This window comes from Pseudopodoces humilis, chromosome 6, assembly GCF_049639895.1.
Source record: "Pseudopodoces humilis isolate 2021_Gansu_Grassland_sample_001 chromosome 6, ASM4963989v1, whole genome shotgun sequence".
Classification (NCBI taxonomy): domain Eukaryota; kingdom Metazoa; phylum Chordata; class Aves; order Passeriformes; family Paridae; genus Pseudopodoces; species Pseudopodoces humilis.
This window is the reverse complement of record NC_142205.1, coordinates 10,478,384-10,496,961: the sequence shown is the minus strand read 5'-3', so window position 1 is coordinate 10,496,961 and position 18,578 is coordinate 10,478,384. Positions and strand designations below refer to the sequence as shown.

The window sequence follows — 18,578 nt, the reverse complement described above, 5'->3', positions numbered from 1 at the left end:
CTACCTGCGGCGGCCGCTGTCTCCGCCTCGGGAACTGACGGGGGCAGCCTGCGACGCGCTCCGCCTCCCGGCGCAGCGCGGCGGCAGCGGGCGGTGGATGGGGCCGGTGGGGACGGCGGCCGTGCGGGATCCCGGCGGCACCGCGCTGCCCCGCGGCTTCTGGGCGGCCGTACGCGTGTGGCTGGAGAAGCCGCAGGTGGCCAACAGGCGGCTGAGCGGCGCCGCTGTCCAGGCGGAGGGCACGGTGCCGCTCGGCGGGGGGGGAAATACATCCTTCGCCGCCGCGTGGGCAGGCGGGGGCGGCGGCGGGCAGGAGGGGCGAGCGGCGGGGGCCGCGGAGCTGGGCCGGCTCTGGAGGGAGGTGCGGGGCCAGCTGCCTCTGCCGCCGCCCCTCACGGCCTGGGGCGGGCCCGGCGAGCTCCGTGCCGTGCTGAGGACGCTGCTGCCCCGGGGCCGGCCCGCCGCGGCCCCGGCCCGGGAGCTGGCGGTGCAAGGTGAGAGGAGACGGCGCTGAGCACCGGGCCCGGGGCGCAGCGTGTGAGAGGCCGGGGCTGCCGCTGACCTGGCCCCTCAGAGATTGTCTCGCAGATGAGAGAAATGCCGCTTTTTCTCTCCCCTATTTGTGCAAACGAAGATGGTCTTTTGTCCCGATCGTGTGCTTAGGGTTTATTTTTGCCTTTCGTTGTTGCGTTAGGAAGCGCTGAAGTTTCAGCAGCTGGAATACAAATTACAGAGGCCAAAGGCCTGTGCCACTCAGGAGCTCCTGTCACGAGTGAGCTGCCCACGCACAAACGCTGCTCGTGGTGCAGACCTAATGAGGGGCTTGTGAGGAATGACTAGAGTTTGGAAGTGCAGAACTACTGAAAGGAGTAGGCAGCTATGGCACCAGCCTGGACAAGTGGAAGTGTATCGACTTTCTTAGTGTTTAGTTTTGCTTAAGAAAGAAGCTCAACTTTTTTTTGTTTTGTTTTTGTTTTGCTTTGGGATGTTTTCTTACACTGTATGATGGTAATACGCTGCAATAAATCCTGCTAATATAAAGAAATGTACATAGGGTAGAACTTGACACCGTTTTTAAGATAAATTTTGGAAAAAAAGGTTGATGGGGATTAAATTCTAGTACTAATGTTTTGGAAATGATCAGAATTCCAGAAACAACTCGACTTACAATTCAGAAAGACTGATAGTCATTTATGGGGCACACTTGGGATGTTCTTGAGGCTTTTGATTCTTACCTGATGCCTTCAAAAAATTGATGCCTTCAAAGAAAACATTATATGTTTTGATTTATTTTTTTCTTTTGTTGCTAAGAAAATATGTTCCTGAGCTGCATCTGTTGAGCTTATCTCTAAGAAAAAGCCTAGGAGATTTTTTTAGAACTAATTTGTTTACAACTAAAAAATATTAGAAGTGGAATTGCTAAGGATGAGATGAGATAGCAAGACATAACATTTTTTCTACTGCTAATTAATTCTTTCTTGTCTAACTCAGAAAATTTTGGAGTCCATTTGAAAATTGATTATGTAGCCAGTATAGTATTTTTAGCAGCAAGAATGTTTGTTGTGACAGTAATTAAAAACATTTTCAAAACTGAGAACTTAATAAGTTATTCTGAAGCAACTGCCCAGCGTAAACAACAGCAAGAAAAGGTTTTTTAGTTTTTAGAGTAAGTGATACTGCACACACACCTGCTTCCCAGGGCTCTGGATTTGCTGTGGGGTATGGAAAAGCAGCAGTCATATAGTAGAAAAATCTTATTGTTTAGTTTTTACTTTATTAAAATAGGTAGGTTTGATGAACATGAATATGCCTGGTAAGCCCTAGATATTTTGGAAACATCATGCAATAGAATGCTAGATTTGGAGAATTCAAATCGTAGTTTCATATGTTAGAAACACCAAGAAACAGATCTATTCCTGACATTGTGGTTCTTTCTCTGTTATTATGTCTTGCCTCACTAGTTAGCAGGCAGAAGCTCATTTTGGTGCTAACCAGGGTGGGTTGCTCCATGGAATAATAAACTCTTATTTGCATATCTTTTCAGATTTTTGCAATGCAACTGTGACCTTTCTGCCCTTGGAGGAAAACAGTGAAGGAAAATACCTGGTTAAAAAGTGCAATATTTATCAAATTCAACTTAAACACATAAAAGATGAGGAGTGGTAAGTATGGGAGTGAGAGAGGAAGGAAACAATTATTGCAAGAGTCACACAATGGTTTAGTATTCGTACGTTGGCAATTTATATTTTATAATTTTCTGCTTAATAAATTACAGTAGTGGTGTGGTATGAGTGCATAGTGTTCTCTGAAAAGAAACATCTACAATACCAAGAACAACATAAAACAAACCTGTTTCACCTTTGAATGTAAACATTGACTGTACCTGTGTGTGGTCTAGAAAAAATATGCCTCTTCTGATCACAAGGATGTAGCAGTTTCTGTTGAAAAGGTTCTGTGGGTGTTAGTAAGGGTGAGGGTCAAACCAGAGTTGCTGTAAACCCACTGAGCTTCAGTCACTGAAATGTAGACCAGTTTGGTCCTGGGCATCTGGGGATGTAGGTGTAAAAATATATGAATAAAGTTAGAGATAATGAAATGTGAGTTGTTGCAATGGATATATTTTTCTCCTAAATTGTCCTGTTATTTTTCAGGAATTTCATAAGTTGATTTTCACTGTTTAGTGTTTGGCTGTTGTGTGAAATCAGGTTGCTCATTATATGTGAGTCCTCATTTAATGTGTTAAATGCATCATGGACTCTTATGTACAGTGTTTAAATTGAGAGATAATGAGCTAACAAAATTCAGGGGAAACCTGAATGAATAATAAAGTTCCATTATTCAGTAACTTCATCAGTTTACTTTCCTTTTGTTTGTCTTATTCTAGAGGTTAGAATAATTCTATGGATGTATTCTCCAGTCTAGTTTTATATCTCTGATCTTCTGATTTTCTCCACTTAATCCTTGTTTTCTCTGTCCTTGAGATAGCTGAAGTAATGAAATACTGTATTTATACTGTTTTTTTGTTTGTTTGTTTTTAAGGTCTATATCTGTTGTAGCTCCATTTCCAGAAGATTGGTTTTCAGATGGAATTGTGTACCCAAAACTAGCATGGCTTGGAAATGAACTTTTGTCCAAACTGGCTAAATGGTCTGTGGAACAAAAGCCCAGTGAGTTTAAAAGTACACTCTCACTTGTTTCGGTAGCAAAATACAGCAAGGTTTATCAGGACCTCAAAGAAAAGTACAAAAAGATGGTAAAGGTAAGTTAAGCAGTAATATTATCCTTCCTTTTTATAAAAGAAGCAATTGAATTATAATGTATGTTTTTTGGTTTCATGTTTTGGGGTTTTTTTTGGTATATATGGAGAATAAAACTGTTTAGTACTTGGAAGAACTTAATTGGAAAAGCAGGATTTAGAGCCAAATTTTCAATAAATATTTGGAGGAGTTAGGCATATTCCAGGATGTATCACTTACAATACAAACGAAGCAGGTCTAGTGGAATAAATAGTCATCCACATTTTAGAAGGTATAAATATAACACCTCCTTCTCAAAAACCTTTTTATACTATCTTAATATGTGTTTGAGTTAGAGGAGCAGCACTGTAATTTTTTTACTTATCCTGAAGAGCAACAGAGCACTGTATGAAGCAATATTTGTGTTCTTGCAAACTTGGCTTTTGCTGCAAACAAAAAAATTGGCAAATGCTTTTATAAAACATCCAGTGAAAATGCTGAAAGGTTTTACTGTTAATATTTGAGTACTTACAGGAAGATACATAGGAGAGGAGAACTATATTTTTGGGTAAGACAGCAATGTGGTCTTCAGTTCTGCAGTAGAATTGCTGGTGTTGAGTATTTAGTCTTTGTTTCAATTACTCAGTTACAAAGTAACACTTGAGAATAATACTTTCACTTTCTGTCTTCCTATTTAAGATTTTGATTCTTCGTGTCCACTGTGCCAGGATAATTCTAGGCCTGTTCCCTTGTGAATAGAAATTTACAAATGTTCATGTTCTTAATCTTGCAGAGGTATAGATAAGATTTTTTTTCTCCTGAGAAAGTGAAAGATCCATGGTCTGTTACAGAACAGATGCAGCTGTTTACTTGTGCCTGCACTGTGTGGAGCCAAAATGTTCTTAGAAACCTTATTGTTTGGTTGAATCAGTCTTTATATTCTCTGGGTATATTTTAATGAGGTTAAAATGCAAAATCTGTGAAGTCCAGAAACTTACTGAAGTGAATAAGTATCCAAATTACTGTGTCTGAGTTTTTTTTAGGTTATTTCAGATACAGAAAATAAATTTTCATCTAGTTTTTCATTCTGTTGTTTCTTGTTTTTTTTTTTTTTTTTCTGAAGGTGTGGCCTGAAGTGACAGATCCTGAGAAGTTTGTTTATGAAGATGTTGCCATTGCCACTTACTTGCTGGTAGGGAACTGCTTTATCTAGTAGTATGCTGTAAGGTTATATTTCCTAATAATAGAACCTCTCTTAAGAAGGTAATTTTAGAGGTAAACAAAAACTTCTTCATGAAGACATAATGAAGATTTGCACTCTTCTGTCACAGGAAATTTGTTATCTACATACACAAGATTTATTTATTTATAGGTGAGAAAGGCAAAGGCACTAATATAGAAGTGATAAGATGGATCAGTTGGAGTTTAGGATTCATTGTTGTATAAATTTTTCTACTACTTGTTCATTATATACTATGAACAAATAAAATCTTAATGGTTTTTCACTGCTGTGCCTTTTCTTGATAAAATTTCAGCTCAAATCCCATCTTCAAGTGTAATAAGGTCAACTGCAGATGCTAGGAGTGCAGATAAATGCTTTGTGCAGTTTTCTTAAACATATAACTACTTAAGATTCTATGAAAACTCTGCTACCTGCAGTTCTTAGAAACTTCAGGTTTTTAAAAGGCAGGCACATAAGTATTTTTGTTTGCCAACCTGGCGGTGGCAAGAGCATGTCTACATTGAACTATACTTGTAGCATCTTTCTTAAATCAGTATTTGTGAATGTTAGCTCATTTACAGTACTCATTCAGGACTAATTTATTTTGATAATTAAATATTTAACCCCTTAGAACCTTAGATAATGGCTTGTGGAAAGAGCTATGTAATAGACTCATCTTTACTATTTTTACCACCATCTTAGTATTCAATGTCGAAAATTAGGAATTTAGTTGTAGCCACAAGAAAATTCTGGAGTGATGGCATTTTTATACATGTGAATGTTGGTTTACAGTGATTATGTTTTGGCTAATTAGCAGCAGTTTTCAGAAAGTTATTAAAGTTATTCAATATATAGTTTATGTAAATAAAAACTTGAAGTATTAATAACCTAACCTGCTTCAAAATGTTCAGGTATCTATATGATGGTGTATGAAACTCATTGTTTGGAAGTGCATTACACAGGTGATTTAGAAAAGGTAGGTCCAGTGTTATTATGGGTTTATGACATCTCCATGTGACCTCATTTTATTCTGCAATCATATTGAGATCACTCACTGACCAGGAGCATGGTCAAGGATGTAGCTGTTGAGTTTGTGTTATGAAAAACTCTACAGGAATTGGAGGACAGGTAGGATTGGTGAATGAGGTAATTAAGGATTTCTGGGATACTGCCTAGAGTGCCACAGTACAATGATAGGTAAACCTAAAAACAATGCATGAGATTAGCAGACTATGTTTGTCTTCAGCTTCTTTCCCTCTAGCAAAATTGATATTCAAAAGTGACAATATTACAAATACTAATTTTCATAGTTAAGTACTCTTCAGGATTTTTGGTAGTCATGGTAAAAAATCAGAGTGCATAATTAGGAATGTATGATCTCTTACTTCTCATTGAAGGAAAAAGAGTTGGAAAGTGGTAAAGGTTAATCCGTGTTCTGCAGGGAAACAGCCACTTATTAATTGTGGATTACATATCTGTGTAAAAGTACCTACTTGTGTACAGATCAGGGACTAGAATTTGTCTAAAAGCTTTGGGGTCCCTTAGCTGGTATAGAATTTGGGACAGTTAACTTGCTAGGTAACACTTGCTTTGTTCAGTAAAAGAGATGTTACTTGTACCAGTATATCACCAAGTGATTACAAAGAATATTTTGAGGTTTATTTTCAGCTCTGCCATCAATGCTTTCTTTAGTACAGTGGATATAAATGCATCTGTGGTGTTACTTGCAGAGTCTGGTGGAGTGTACTTGATACTCCCCTTGCTTTCCACTGTTCTTCCCTTGCACCCATTGTTTTAGCAACTTGCTTTACATTTATTCTCATTCTAGCCCAGAGCTGTAAAGCCCTGATTAATTTCAACTCCCAATGACTCAAAACACAGTGGAGGATGGGCTTAGCACTTAGAAAATTATTGATATTTTTTCAAATTAATTATTTTTCTACTTCATAAACAGTGGTTTTCTGTTTTTTGGGTTTTTTTTTAGTTGTTTTTTTTTCCCCTCTAAAGTTATTTTTACCTCTGAGTACAGTGAATGTTTTCTGTCAAGTCTGCATTTCTAGCTTTCTCCTTTCTTCTCCAATAACCTTTGATGGTTTCTTATAGGGAAACTTGAGAGTGGAAGCCTAATATGTTCTGTTTTCTTGTCTTAGATTCTTTGGGAAGAAGAGAGAAAAGAAAAAGGGTTAACCAAGAAACAGTCATTTGTAGATCTTGGATGTGGAAATGGTTTGCTGGTTCATATTCTAAACAATGAAGGGGTAAACAGAATGCTTTTTAAAATGCTTATTAACAACTAGTGTCAGTATTTGTTATACTTTCCTTTATTCTGGCATGCAAATAGCCAAAATAAATTAATTCATGTTGCTAAAACAGGATTTTGTCACTGTAGTTACTAACTAGAAAATCCTACCAGAGGATTAGAAATCATTCATTTATTTATCTTAATTAGTGTATTTCATTTAAATTCAGTTCTATTTTTTTCTGAGTTAAACTAAGAAGAAACAGCAAAAGTAATGGAATATTTTACTTATGCAAAAAGCAATATGGAATTTTGACACAGATTCTCTCTTGCAAGATGTTGAACAACAAAGATGTTATCTTGCAAGATTCATGAACTTATTCTTATCCAAACTACTTGTGACATCCTGAAAATATTTTTCTGTATCTTTGAAAGAAATCCTGAGATTTCTTAATTAAAAATGCCTAGCAGCATAATTTACTTTTGGGAGTAAAAATGTGGCAACAGTATAATTCAGTTTCTTGGAACGTAGTTTCTGAAACAGTAATGAAAGAAAAGTGAGACTAAACAAAACCCATTGAAATTGGGTCTGTCTGTTTCAGAAAATTGCATTTTCCACTTTTGGGAGATCATAGGAAAATTTATAGAGGAAATGAGTATCTCTTAGATAAAGAAATGCCATTGCGGGAGTAGGGAAATGTTCCAAGTTCTAGCACAAGTTTTCTATTCTTGTGTCACCAAAAAATTTTGTGTAACATAAGCTGCTGTTTTCCATGTGGATTTTTCATTTAGTCAGTGATTCATGTGCTGACAAACATTGACTGACAAAAAAATAATGTATGATATTTTTATGAGACTTTTTTTAGTAATTGATTTTGCTTAGTTCTGCACAAGGTTCTTGAATTTCAAATACTGCACATTCTTCATTCTTGCTTTAGTTTCCAGTCTATTTCCTCTTCCTTTTAATTCAAGCAGGGGAAAAATTGTTTGGGCTTCAGTAGTTGAACGGCGGTTCTCCACTAAGAACTGCTTAGAGTAGCATTCTGCTCTGAGCCCTGTGGGCACTGCAGTAATACTCACCCTGTGAAAGGTTTTGATATTTTAAAAATAAACCAACCAAAAATCAACACCTCTGCTTTTACATTTGTAGAGATACAGATTTTCAAGAGCAGTCTCAATAGGTGTGCCCAGGTAGAATTTTGAACCAGATATATTCTTAGGGTTTCCTAGTAATTCCCTTCATATTTCAGAGGGAAAGAAGGGAATAAAAGTGTTCAACTTCTGCCCGAAATGGCAAAGCTGGTTTTTGTTACGTGTCTAAATTTTAGCGTGAATTAAGTAATCGAAGTTAAAATGTACATTTACTGAACTTATTTGAAATTTCTGCTAAAAGGAGTACTTAAATTGAATCTTTCTGTTCAAATATTTCAGCATTCAGGCAGAGGAATTGATGTGAGGAGAAGAAAAATATGGGACATGTATGGACCAGAGACGCATTTAGAGGTATTATGCAAATGTATGTCAGTCTTACTGATATGTACATTTATTCATTTGTTTTGATGCAAGTGTAAGGAAGCATACTGGGTTACAGACAGTTATCTAAAGAGACCCATAGGTTTGGTATGATGCTACCCATATCCCTTGGGGGTAAAGTAAGTGGTAAAGGGAATTATGAGAAAAATCTTGTATTGGACCCTTGCATATTTGCAACTAGCTTATTTCTCAGCCAAGAATGATTGGGATGATTTCTTACTGCATGCACAGATACACACACCATGAAACAAGCTTCCTTTTTACTGGAAGATCAATATTAAGCAGTTTTGTTTGTGCCACTAGCACATAAAAGATAATAAAGCCACTCATAATTTTGGATATTTTCTTGAAAGTGATTCTGATCTTCTAGTGCTGTGTTCTGTTCTGGGAGCAAAATTGTTGTTAAACCTCAAAGGAGCCAACCTAAATAATTGCAATAATGGCCTTCAAAAATGAACAGGAAAATGAGTGTGCAAAAGGGAATATTTCAAGTTTCCTGTTAGCATTTTTATGAACAATTTGAGCAAAGGAACATTCAATTTGATTCCAGGCATTCTTAATCTGATACTCATGAAAGCATAGTGCCAATGAGCTGTTGCCCTTTGGAGGTGAGGTATTCCTGGTTTCTTGTTCTGCAGGTCTAAAATTTCTTACTCTGTTCTGTCAAAAGCTGTCAGCTCCCAATATAGTAAAATAATTTTCCACCTGTGGTTATTCTCTAGTAGTGTTGTTTAAAGTTCATTCAACATATCTTTGGATGCTAACACAGTAAATAAGGAAAGAACATCAGTTTTCACAGATGAGAGCTCACAGATTTCATGTTGTGTAGCCTTCTCTTTGCCACCCTGCCATTTTGCGTACAGGTTGCCAAAACTACTGTATTCCTTTACTGCAGTCTGCAAGCAGATCTTACTGAAAAGCTTCAACAAACAACCCAAAACATCAAGCTGTGGTGCTCCTTCGTTCCTCTTCTACTCTATTTAAAGTCACATCTGATCATGCTGAGTAACATTGTCTCTTTAGCTTTGTGCTACATGTTCCTTTTTTTGCCCTGAAAGAAACAATAAAAATATATGCTGAGGAAAGTGATGATTTATGCTGGAAGGAGTTAGACAATGAACAGGAAGGATGAAATGATTTTGCAAGGCTCCTGTAGCCGTAGCCTGAAGCTAATTTTGTTTTGATCTTTATTTACAACATGAGTTGCAGGGTGTATGTTGCCATCTGTGTGGTTCAGTACAATACTAGCAATGTAAATGGATGTAACAGGTGGCAGTCTGTGTTTCCAAACTGCTGTCAGACATGTGGATACAAATTTGATTGGGGGTGACTGTCAAAATGGGCAGTGTGGCACTGATAACTCGTCTTATGCCTAAATTGAATGGTCAAAACTGAAATGTAAAGTATGAGTAACATGTTTAACCAGCCTTAAGAAAACACTGACCAAAGGCTTGGTGATTTAGCATCCAGTAATCTGCCAAAAAAACCCCAACTTGCTACATTCATTATCTATAAATGTTTATACATATCTAAAAATGAGCTGTAGTATTTAAAGTGAACAATTTTAAGTGAACAATCACCATATTGATCTTTAAGAGGGATTTGGAAAGTAACCAAGATAGTTTGAAATTCCCTAATAAGTGGTTTTGTTTTATTTTATTCTGTAATTCCTGTACAGATACTGCTTTGCATATACATCTGAATTTTAAGCTCTTAAAACATATATTTTCTATATAATAAGAGATTATGGGCATCATTTTCAGAACTTTTTCTAAAGATCTGTGGAAATTCAAATGTAAAACTTTTTTCAAATTTGCCCAATAATTCTTTTAATGTTCATATGCATTTTCAGGGGAGAATATCTAGTCTACTTCCATGGTGTCAATATCTTTCAGTACTTTCTCTGCTGAACTTCGTTCAAAGTGAGAAAACATATGTGAGGCACAATCATTATGGGCACTGTAGAACATTTGAATTCAGCCTGTATGAAGAATTCAACCTGTTGCTTTAATTTGGGCTTTCTTTTGTTTGTTATTGTTTTATTATATATGAACTATAGCATATGAAGAGTGGTGTTCTGTATACTGGGTTTTGATTTGGGCAGCACCTGTGAAGGAGAAAATAACAATGAAGCTGTGTGAGTCCTTTAGGCTGCAAAACAGCAAATTAAGTGCCTTTCTGAAAAACTGAGTTCAGGCATACAAGTCATAGAAGGAGATAGGCAAGAAATCATAATTTAGTGTATAATATTTGTTATATATATTTAAATGCTAGATATCTTAATCAGAGTTGCTGTTCCACTTTTTTTCTGACCCATGTTTTGTGGGTGTTTGTTGCTTAATTACTTCTCTGTGGCTATAAAATCTGCTAATTGAGGAAAACATTGTTGGTGTTTGTGGTGCTCATTCACCTTATATTTGTCATCTGGTATTACTTTATATTATTACTTAGTGGTTTAAATAAAATGCTTTAAAGATACCTGTCATAGGATTCACTTACTGTGTTGTTCTGTTTTTTAGGAAGCTACGATCATTCCAGGTGACAGTCATCTCTTTCCAGATACTGACTGGCTCATAGGAAACCATTCAGATGAGTTAACACCGTGGATACCTGTAATTGCAGCTAGGTATTTTTGCAGAAGAAGGGGAGTGGGATGGAAGGAGTTATAAAAACAGGTAGAAAACAAACAAACCCCTCCATAATTACGTATGTGGGCTTGGTAAAAACTATCAGCTTTGGTTCCACACCTGTTCTTCTTGTAAGATGGGCTAGTTTTGATGGGAGTTGATTATTTTTACAAAATGTTTCTCCTTCTGTGGAGAAGCACAGATGCAGTATTTACTTTCTCATAGAATTCAATGCAGCATTTTACTTTCAAAATTCAAAAGCCAAAAATTTTTTATTCCTTATACCTGAAGCTGTTTGGAAGTTTTTTTTTGTGTTTTTTTTTCTTGTAAATACAAGCATATGGTTCTGCCTTCCCTTGAGCTGTTGTGCTCTTTTCAACCAGCAGCAGTAATTCAGAGTTTTACTTCTGTAAATTAAGTTGGCAAAGTAAGTTGCTACATCAAGTACTTTGTGAAATGGTATTTTTGACTAAACTAATAGTTTGACTGAAAGAGGAAGTTATAAATATTATTGCATGAGGCTCTGTTGCTTAATAAAAAAAATCCATTGTTGCTTTTATCTGATAGGTTGTTTGTTAAATTTTTGTGTTTTCTGAAATAATTTACTGTTCAGCAGTTCATTATCCTTCTTGTAGGTCTTCCTATTCATGTTGCTACTTTGTGCTGCCATGCTGCTTCTTTGATTTCCATGGAAAATACAGCCGAAGACAAAGTAAGAAAACTCAGTACAGAGAATATCTTGATTTTGTTGCTCAAGTGGGATTTGTATGTGGCTTTCATGTGGAAGAAGATTGCCTTAGAATTCCGTCAACAAAAAGGGTAATTTTGGCTTCTGTAGTGCTTTTGTATTTTTTTTTAATTTGCTCTGTTTGAAGCATATGGATGTTTGTTCATTGTTACTGTTGTAAGATAAGACAATAGTCAGCTTCATTACTTGATACAGGATGCTCTGAAAAGAGATTAAAAATACTCATTGTTTTCTTGAGAATTCTACTCTTAATGTTATAGGTACAGTGCTAAAACAGGAAAAAATGAAACGTTTCATGATTTTGTCTTATGTCACTCTAAACGATGGAATACTTCAAAAAACCCTTATTTTTTTGCCTTAATTTTTCTAGCTGCCTGTCTTACTTTTTTTATACTTAATTTTGCTGTATTTCTTGTCCAACGACATTCAAAGTGAAATGTTCTCAGAGTAGGAAGAGATGTCCAGCTTTAAATAATCTGAGGGTCACAAACAATAGTTCTGCTGTGTGATTGTATAGCATGATGGATTATGATTTGTTCACTGGATTTCTTCTGGGGCACCAATATTCAAAGAATGGAATTAAAAACCCTTCAGGTGTTACTGAGCATTGAGTTGATACTGGATTTTATTGTAGGTTCTTTATTGTAGGTACTATAGGTTCTTTATTGAGAAGTCTCCATAAACATGTGGAGGTTGGTGGGCTGGGTGTAAATTCGGGACTCTGATAGTGATTTACCTGTTTCTACTAAAACAGGTCAGCTTTGTTGGGAAAAGCAGGACCTATCCAGCTGGAGAACATGCTCTGGTTGACCAGCAGATCACACAGTTTATTAACAGTCGTCGGACCTGTGCTGTGGCCACACGTGACAGAAGGGTTGGATTTAACCATAAGGATCACTGTGGTGGTCAGTGCAAAGCAGGCTCAGAATCTCTTGAAGATGAGACTGAGACAGCGGGTACAGTTTGGATGCCTGGATTTCAACCGAGAGAAAAAGTAGAACAAATCAGAAATTGTGCTTCCCTCCCTCGGGATTTTGTAGATGAAGTGGTTCTCAACGTGGCGAACTTGCTGTTAAATGCAGCCCCCCAAAAATCATGTTCTGATAAGCAGGGTGGAAATATGAATACCTGGAATCAAGGAGGTGAGGTTATCTTTCCTTTATGCTATCTTTAGCTGATAGAACATGTCTTTTCCAGCAAATTTACATGTTTGTGAATAGATTTTTAGAAACACTGAGAACAATACAGTTGCAATCAAAGATGCTTTTTTTCCCACTATGTTTTATTGCACATAAATACATAAATATAAATACACAGAAGAATATTTTGAACTTGGTGTGAGATTTTTTCCTGATTTACACTTAAATACTATTATAGAATCCATTTTTATTAAACCAAACCCAACTAAACCCACAACTCTACCTTATCTGGGAAGAGTATTGTGGTTTAGAATATTAACAGAATAATTAGCTATAAGTCTGTAAGAGTTGGTAAGAAGTGCTTTGAAGTGGCATTAGGTTACAACATGATTAGGAATTTTTAGTTTTGTTTTAGGAACAAAAAGAATGTTAAGTTGCTGTTAATTGCATAAGCAGTCAGTTCTCACTACTACAATCTTTCAATTTTCTTCCATCTGTTCTTTTTACTCACTGTAGTTTGTTGTATGTTACTGACTTCTAACTACATGCTTATAAACAGTGCTTATTGCAATGAGGATTACATGCTACTATAAAAACAGAGCAAGTAAAAAGTGTGTCTTACTGTGGAAATTCTGACCTGAGTCCTGTAAAATGAAAGCTGTTGTTTTACAGACAATATGCATATCAAATATGTACCATACATCATGTTGTGAGAAAAAAAGTTGCTGTCATACTGGTAGATAATTCTGACATTCTGCCCATAATCATTACCTTATATAGAAGTTGAGTTAAGGCTTTATATACAAAAGTTTTTAATAATTCTGCCATTTTTTATTGCAGAAAGCCTTTCCTTGAGAGAAGTGGCAGAACATTTGAATAAAGAGACTTTAAAAAAGCTGAAAAGTGAATATGGAGGCCTGCAAACACTACTCAAGAACAATCATCAAGTATTTGAAGGTAAAGGAGTCTTGAGTTTTTTCCTTAATAATTTATTCTATTTCCTTTATATGCAGTTAAACTTAACTGAAGAATTACTATGGTGGTGTTTTTTTAACTGCTTTTTGTATTTTTGTGGAAAGCTGAATATTCTTTATGTGCCCATTGCTTCAAGATATTGTTAGTAAAGTTCTTACGAATGAGATTGGTGAGGCATCTATCAGCAAAATGTTCCGCACTGACTGTATCTGAAAAGACAAACCTTTTGTTCAAGTGGCTAATTTGATGCTATTCTTTGATCTTTTATTTTTGTTTCTTCCTATGAAGTACTGATGATTTTGAGGCTGTCAAATACAGAGCAATTTTACTAAAGCATTTAACTGAGGCTTAGTCTGACCATACCAAGCCCCAAAGTATAAATGCAGTCATGAAACAAAATTAGCCTCTTTAAGAACCTATAATTGTGAAGCTTGACGTGTTTATGTAGCTTGTGGTACCTTGCGTTTTTGCAGCTTTTGGTAGTGTGGCAGAAAGAACTCAGTAGCAGGTTTCTGTGGCTGGCTGGGTTTGTTAATAGCAGTTTTTTGGGTTTAGGCTTCTTTTCCCTGTTGTACTGTGTGGTGACAGTGTGCTTTGTGTAATTGCTTTAGAGCTTTTTTGTCAGTGTGAAGTTTTGCAAAACTAAAATGTAGCTTTGCAGTAATAGGAGATCTTCAGGGTTTTATCAGTATTAAAGCTGCTTCCAGTTTTGAAGTGTGCTATGTCCTAACAGTTCTATGTGTCCTGTAAAATACTGATCAACTAATCCATGTCAAGTAATCCTGAGTATGCAATGTTTGTTGCCAGTGCTTAACTTAAGCAAGTTTAGCATCCACTAAAGATTTCTGTACACTTGGCTTACAAAATCCTCCTGAATTATGATCCATTAAAAAGAGTTGGTCTCATGGAGTTTATTATGTGTCTGAATTTGGTTTGCTATCATTAGGAACAGGTGAAATCAGTTTTGCAACGTGTTACATTGTAAATGGAATGAGCATTTTAAATTGGCTCAGAGGCTGTGTGCACATTACCTGCAAAGAAAGGTCTGACTTAATCTGAGTTAGCTCAGTAGTTTACGTCACATAGATACTCCCCAGGGCCTGGGGAGAGACCATGTAATTCCTCCCTTAGTAGATGTCACCATAGCAAGAAACTTCTGGAGGTGTCCAAGGACATTGCTCCTGCCCATGAGGACAGAGAAGAACATGGTTACAGCTCTTTTGTTATCTTTACTGAATTTAAAACATGGAAATGGATGGATTTGCAAACACACACCAAACAAAAAGTGGGTCTTAGAATAACTGATTGGTGACAGTTTCTATACATAAGGTATCTTGTCCAATACAAGACTGAGTTTCTAGGGAAAAATTATGCTTGATCATAAATAGCTGCTAATTTTTCTTTGTCATTTGTGAGGGATTTTAATGCTCAGCTGAAATTGCTTCTTGATTGGCCTAGTATGAGTTCAGATCTGCGTATCACAAAGAAACCTGGAGAAATTAATTCATCCAGTGCAGACTGTGTGATGCTCAGCCTTCACTGGACTTGTTACTTTTTGAATAGCAATTATCAGAGTGCAGAATGGTATTGGTTAACTATCCCAAGCTACGAGAGTCTGGTGCAGAAGGTGTGATTGAAGGAGAATATGAAAATAGAGCATAGCAACTTAAAAGTGGCAGATTCTTCCCTCTTAATTTTCACTCTTGTTTGTCATCTTTTTTCTTCCTCTCTGGCTAACTTCCTTTCATCTATTTTGTTTACTTGTTTAAGGAGTTGACAGAGAATCAAAAGTGTGTGCATGTGCAGTTTATGGTCCTACCACAGCAAATGAATTAAAAAAGCCCAAAGTGCTGAATCCTTATAAACCAGTGATAGTTCAGAGTTGGTTCACATGAAGGATTAGACATGTCATCTTCTCCATGCAGTGCATTTTTGGGTCAGTGAATGACCCTTGTGAAAGACACTTGCTGGTAATCACATTTTAAATGTGGAATCATAAAGATGCAAACATGAGAAGAATTATAGTTCTTGAAGTTGAAAATTCTTCAGTTAGAATTTGCAATCTAAGTTCAGATGATTTTAATCTAAGTGATCCCAACTGCTATATTTAAAATTAACTAAAAAACTTCTACAAAGATCATGCAAAGGTGCCTCAAACTATTCTGCATCCCAGTAAAACATCTCTCAGGGAAATCAATCAAGTCTTCTATGTACTGTGTCTGCATTGTCTTGGTTTGTTGTGTACGTCTTTCTGTTTCTGTACAAATTGCTCATCTGGTTTTGCCTGAGTGATCCATTTGTAGAATGTTTTTTATTCACAGAATGTCACTGCAGTTTTTTCCACTATAATTGCCATGGCTGTCTATTAACAGCTGCATTTTTGTTTATTTTTAAATCATAGTTCAAAATGGGAGAGTTCATATTCGTGACTGGAGAAAAGAGAAACCACCAAGTAAAACTAAACCTGAAGTGAAACGGCGCCTTTCAGCTGAAGCATTTAAAACACGCCTCTGTTGGTTTTACATTCATCATCCTGATGGTTGTTCTTTACCTTCTGAAGCTTGCCCATATGCCCATGGGACTGAGGAGCTAAGGCAGTCTCAGACAATTAAAAAGAAAAAGCATATACAGTAATAAAATGTTGCAACTTGTGTTTAGGCTTATGTACGTTACAGAATCTATGATTGACTTTGGTACTGCCTAGTGCATGAACATCTGTACAATATGGAGGGATTTTCTTCATTTCTGTGCATGTTATTTTGCACTTGGTTTACAAGTTCTCTTGTATTTCTAATTCTTTATTTTTTTATTAACAGGGAATAAGTACAGTAAAGTACATATATATTTTTGGATTTGTCATGGCTTGTCTAGCATGCATTTGTATAAGTCGAAAAATTTAAAAATTGATTTCTTGGGAAACTCCTCATGATTCTTAATCGGTTCAAAAGTACATGATACAGCATTTTCAAACCCTCAAAATTATCCTGTTTTGTTCCACATTTACAAGGAGTGTTAAGGAAACTTCTCTGTCCAACCATCCAGGTGCTGCTGTGGCAGCCACACCCACAGCACCTGAGCTGGGACTGAAGCTCCTTCACAGCAGGCAGCTCCAGTGAGCTCGTGGTTGCCCGGCTTGACTCTCTACACTTCCCACACTCACACAGTCAGACAAGGTTCCTTTACTCCCTGACCCCAGGAGTCCCAGAGCTCAGTCTCACATGTCTCAATCCTTAAAATAATTTAAACTTTGTGGTTTCGGTGCAACAACAAAATAGCAGCTCAAGTTGCTGCCTCTGATGAGGGACCCTGAACAAAAGAACTCCTGGGCTTTTTTACCCTCACAGGGTACACAAAGTCTGGGAGTCCTCAGCTCCTGTCTCATCTCTAAGTGGCCACGGGTCCCCAGGCCCTTTCCTATTCGAAGGGTTGCGTTTCTTGGCCTCTTGCCTGGGGTTCCCACCACCCCGAGCTCAACCTGCTGCTCACACCGCTGCTGCTCACCTTGCAACCTGTGCTGAATGTGTTCTTCAGCAGGAGGATTTATGGTTTCTTATAACTCATAGTGGCTCTTGGAAGTCAGAGAGATTTCACTCTTTCCTGCCTTCATGTTGCTGTGCAATAATACAATAGAATACCCTTCCTAGTCCTTTCCTTGATTATTTTATTGATTCAAAGTAATTGGTTTGCAAGAACAACTTTCTGGGAAATTCAGATGTATGTGTAGGTTTTTAGGAGTGTCGTGGTTTTAAACCAATAACTAAGAAAATTACTTATTTCTTGCTGTGAGATATGGATTAGAACAAGAGCAAAATAGGCATAAAACTTAAAAGGGAAAAAAAAGAAAGTTTATTGACAAACTACAATAAGAACACCAGAATAAACTTCCAGAAAAACCTTTTCATCCCCTGTCTACCCACTATTCCCTTGTTCACATGACAAAAGAGACAAAACCTTTGGAACTTTGATGGTTAAAACAGTCCCAATTCTTGCTACAGTCTTTTCACCAGTCTTTATAGAGAAACAGAAGTTTCTTCCTGTTAATTTATGGAGTTTCTCACAAGAAAAACTATTTTTGTTATAGTTTTCCATTGCTCTAATGTTAGCTGCCCAGAGCTGCTGTTATTAGAGCCCACTCCTCCCATTTTCACATCCCAAGTGTGTATGGGCCATGAGTCTAGGGATGGGATTTTTAAGGATAAGTTATTCAAAGGCAAAAAGTCTTCTTCATCTGTTTCCGTGAGCTTCACCAGAAAACAGTTTTCTCATTGCCTCTCAAGGCTTCAAATCTTCCAGCACTTCACTGTACCATAATTACTCTACTTTTTACTCAAAATTTACACTTTGAACACTCTATTCCTCCCTATATACTGTCATGAATTAAAGGAGCGTTTTCAAGACCTTATTGTCCATTTCCATAGTTTTAACAGAAAGATATTTCAGCTTAATTAAAGCATCTTCTTAATTCTCTACCTTTTCTTTTCTTTCCTGTCACTAGTAGTTTATAAAGTCTCTTTTCATGTTGATCACTCTCTTTTCTCTGTCTGGATAAAAAGATTAATCCGCAAGTCTCATCTGGGAAATGAAAGAGTTAAAATCTTGCCCAGGCTGTTGTAGGTAGTTCTGTGGCCTCGGCCGGTGCAGGAGCTGGAGCCGTCTGCGATGGAAAGTTCCTCATGGCTGCTCTGGAGAGTGTAGTCGCCGCGCCCAGCCCGCTGCAGGTCTAGAGCCTCTCTTTCTTCACTCAGCAGTCTCCAGTGAATCCAGCCACAGCAAAAAACCTGCAGCCGAGCCAGAGATCGGCTCGGCCCGGCCCGGCCGGAGCCCGGAGAAAACCCCCTCCACAGGGCCCGCATCCCCCG

General features: G+C 37.4%; 2 protein-coding genes across 2 annotated transcripts in view; one reads left to right on the top strand and one right to left on the bottom strand.

Moving 5' to 3' along the window:
• The window catches only part of ACOX3 (acyl-CoA oxidase 3, pristanoyl), a 31,858-nt gene extending 31,720 nt beyond the window's left edge, over positions 1-138 (bottom strand). Inside the window, exon 1 of the mRNA XM_088056502.1 lies at positions 5-138. The gene's annotated coding sequence lies outside the window, so the exon portion shown is untranslated. The remainder of the gene's footprint in view (positions 1-4) is intronic.
• Positions 98-16,566, top strand: TRMT44 (tRNA methyltransferase 44 homolog). Its single transcript, XM_014263200.2, has 11 exons — positions 98-494; positions 2,045-2,162; positions 3,040-3,259; positions 4,360-4,428; positions 6,609-6,716; positions 8,129-8,200; positions 10,750-10,856; positions 11,493-11,676; positions 12,360-12,747; positions 13,585-13,701; positions 16,121-16,566. The coding sequence occupies exons 1-11, from the start codon at positions 98-100 to the stop codon at positions 16,351-16,353; spliced, it is 2,013 nt and encodes a 670-aa protein (XP_014118675.2). The 3' UTR covers positions 16,354-16,566.
• Positions 16,567-18,578: the final 2,012 nt, after the last annotated feature.

Coding starts and splice junctions, on each gene's coding strand:
- TRMT44 (XM_014263200.2), top strand. CDS start 98: ATGGGGCCGGTGGGGACGGCGGCCGTGCGGGATCCCGGCGGCACCGCG. Junction 495..2,044: donor CCGGGAGCTGGCGGTGCAAG/GTGAGAGGAGAC, acceptor ATATCTTTTCAG/ATTTTTGCAATGCAACTGTG. Junction 6,717..8,128: donor ATATTCTAAACAATGAAGGG/GTAAACAGAATG, acceptor CAAATATTTCAG/CATTCAGGCAGAGGAATTGA.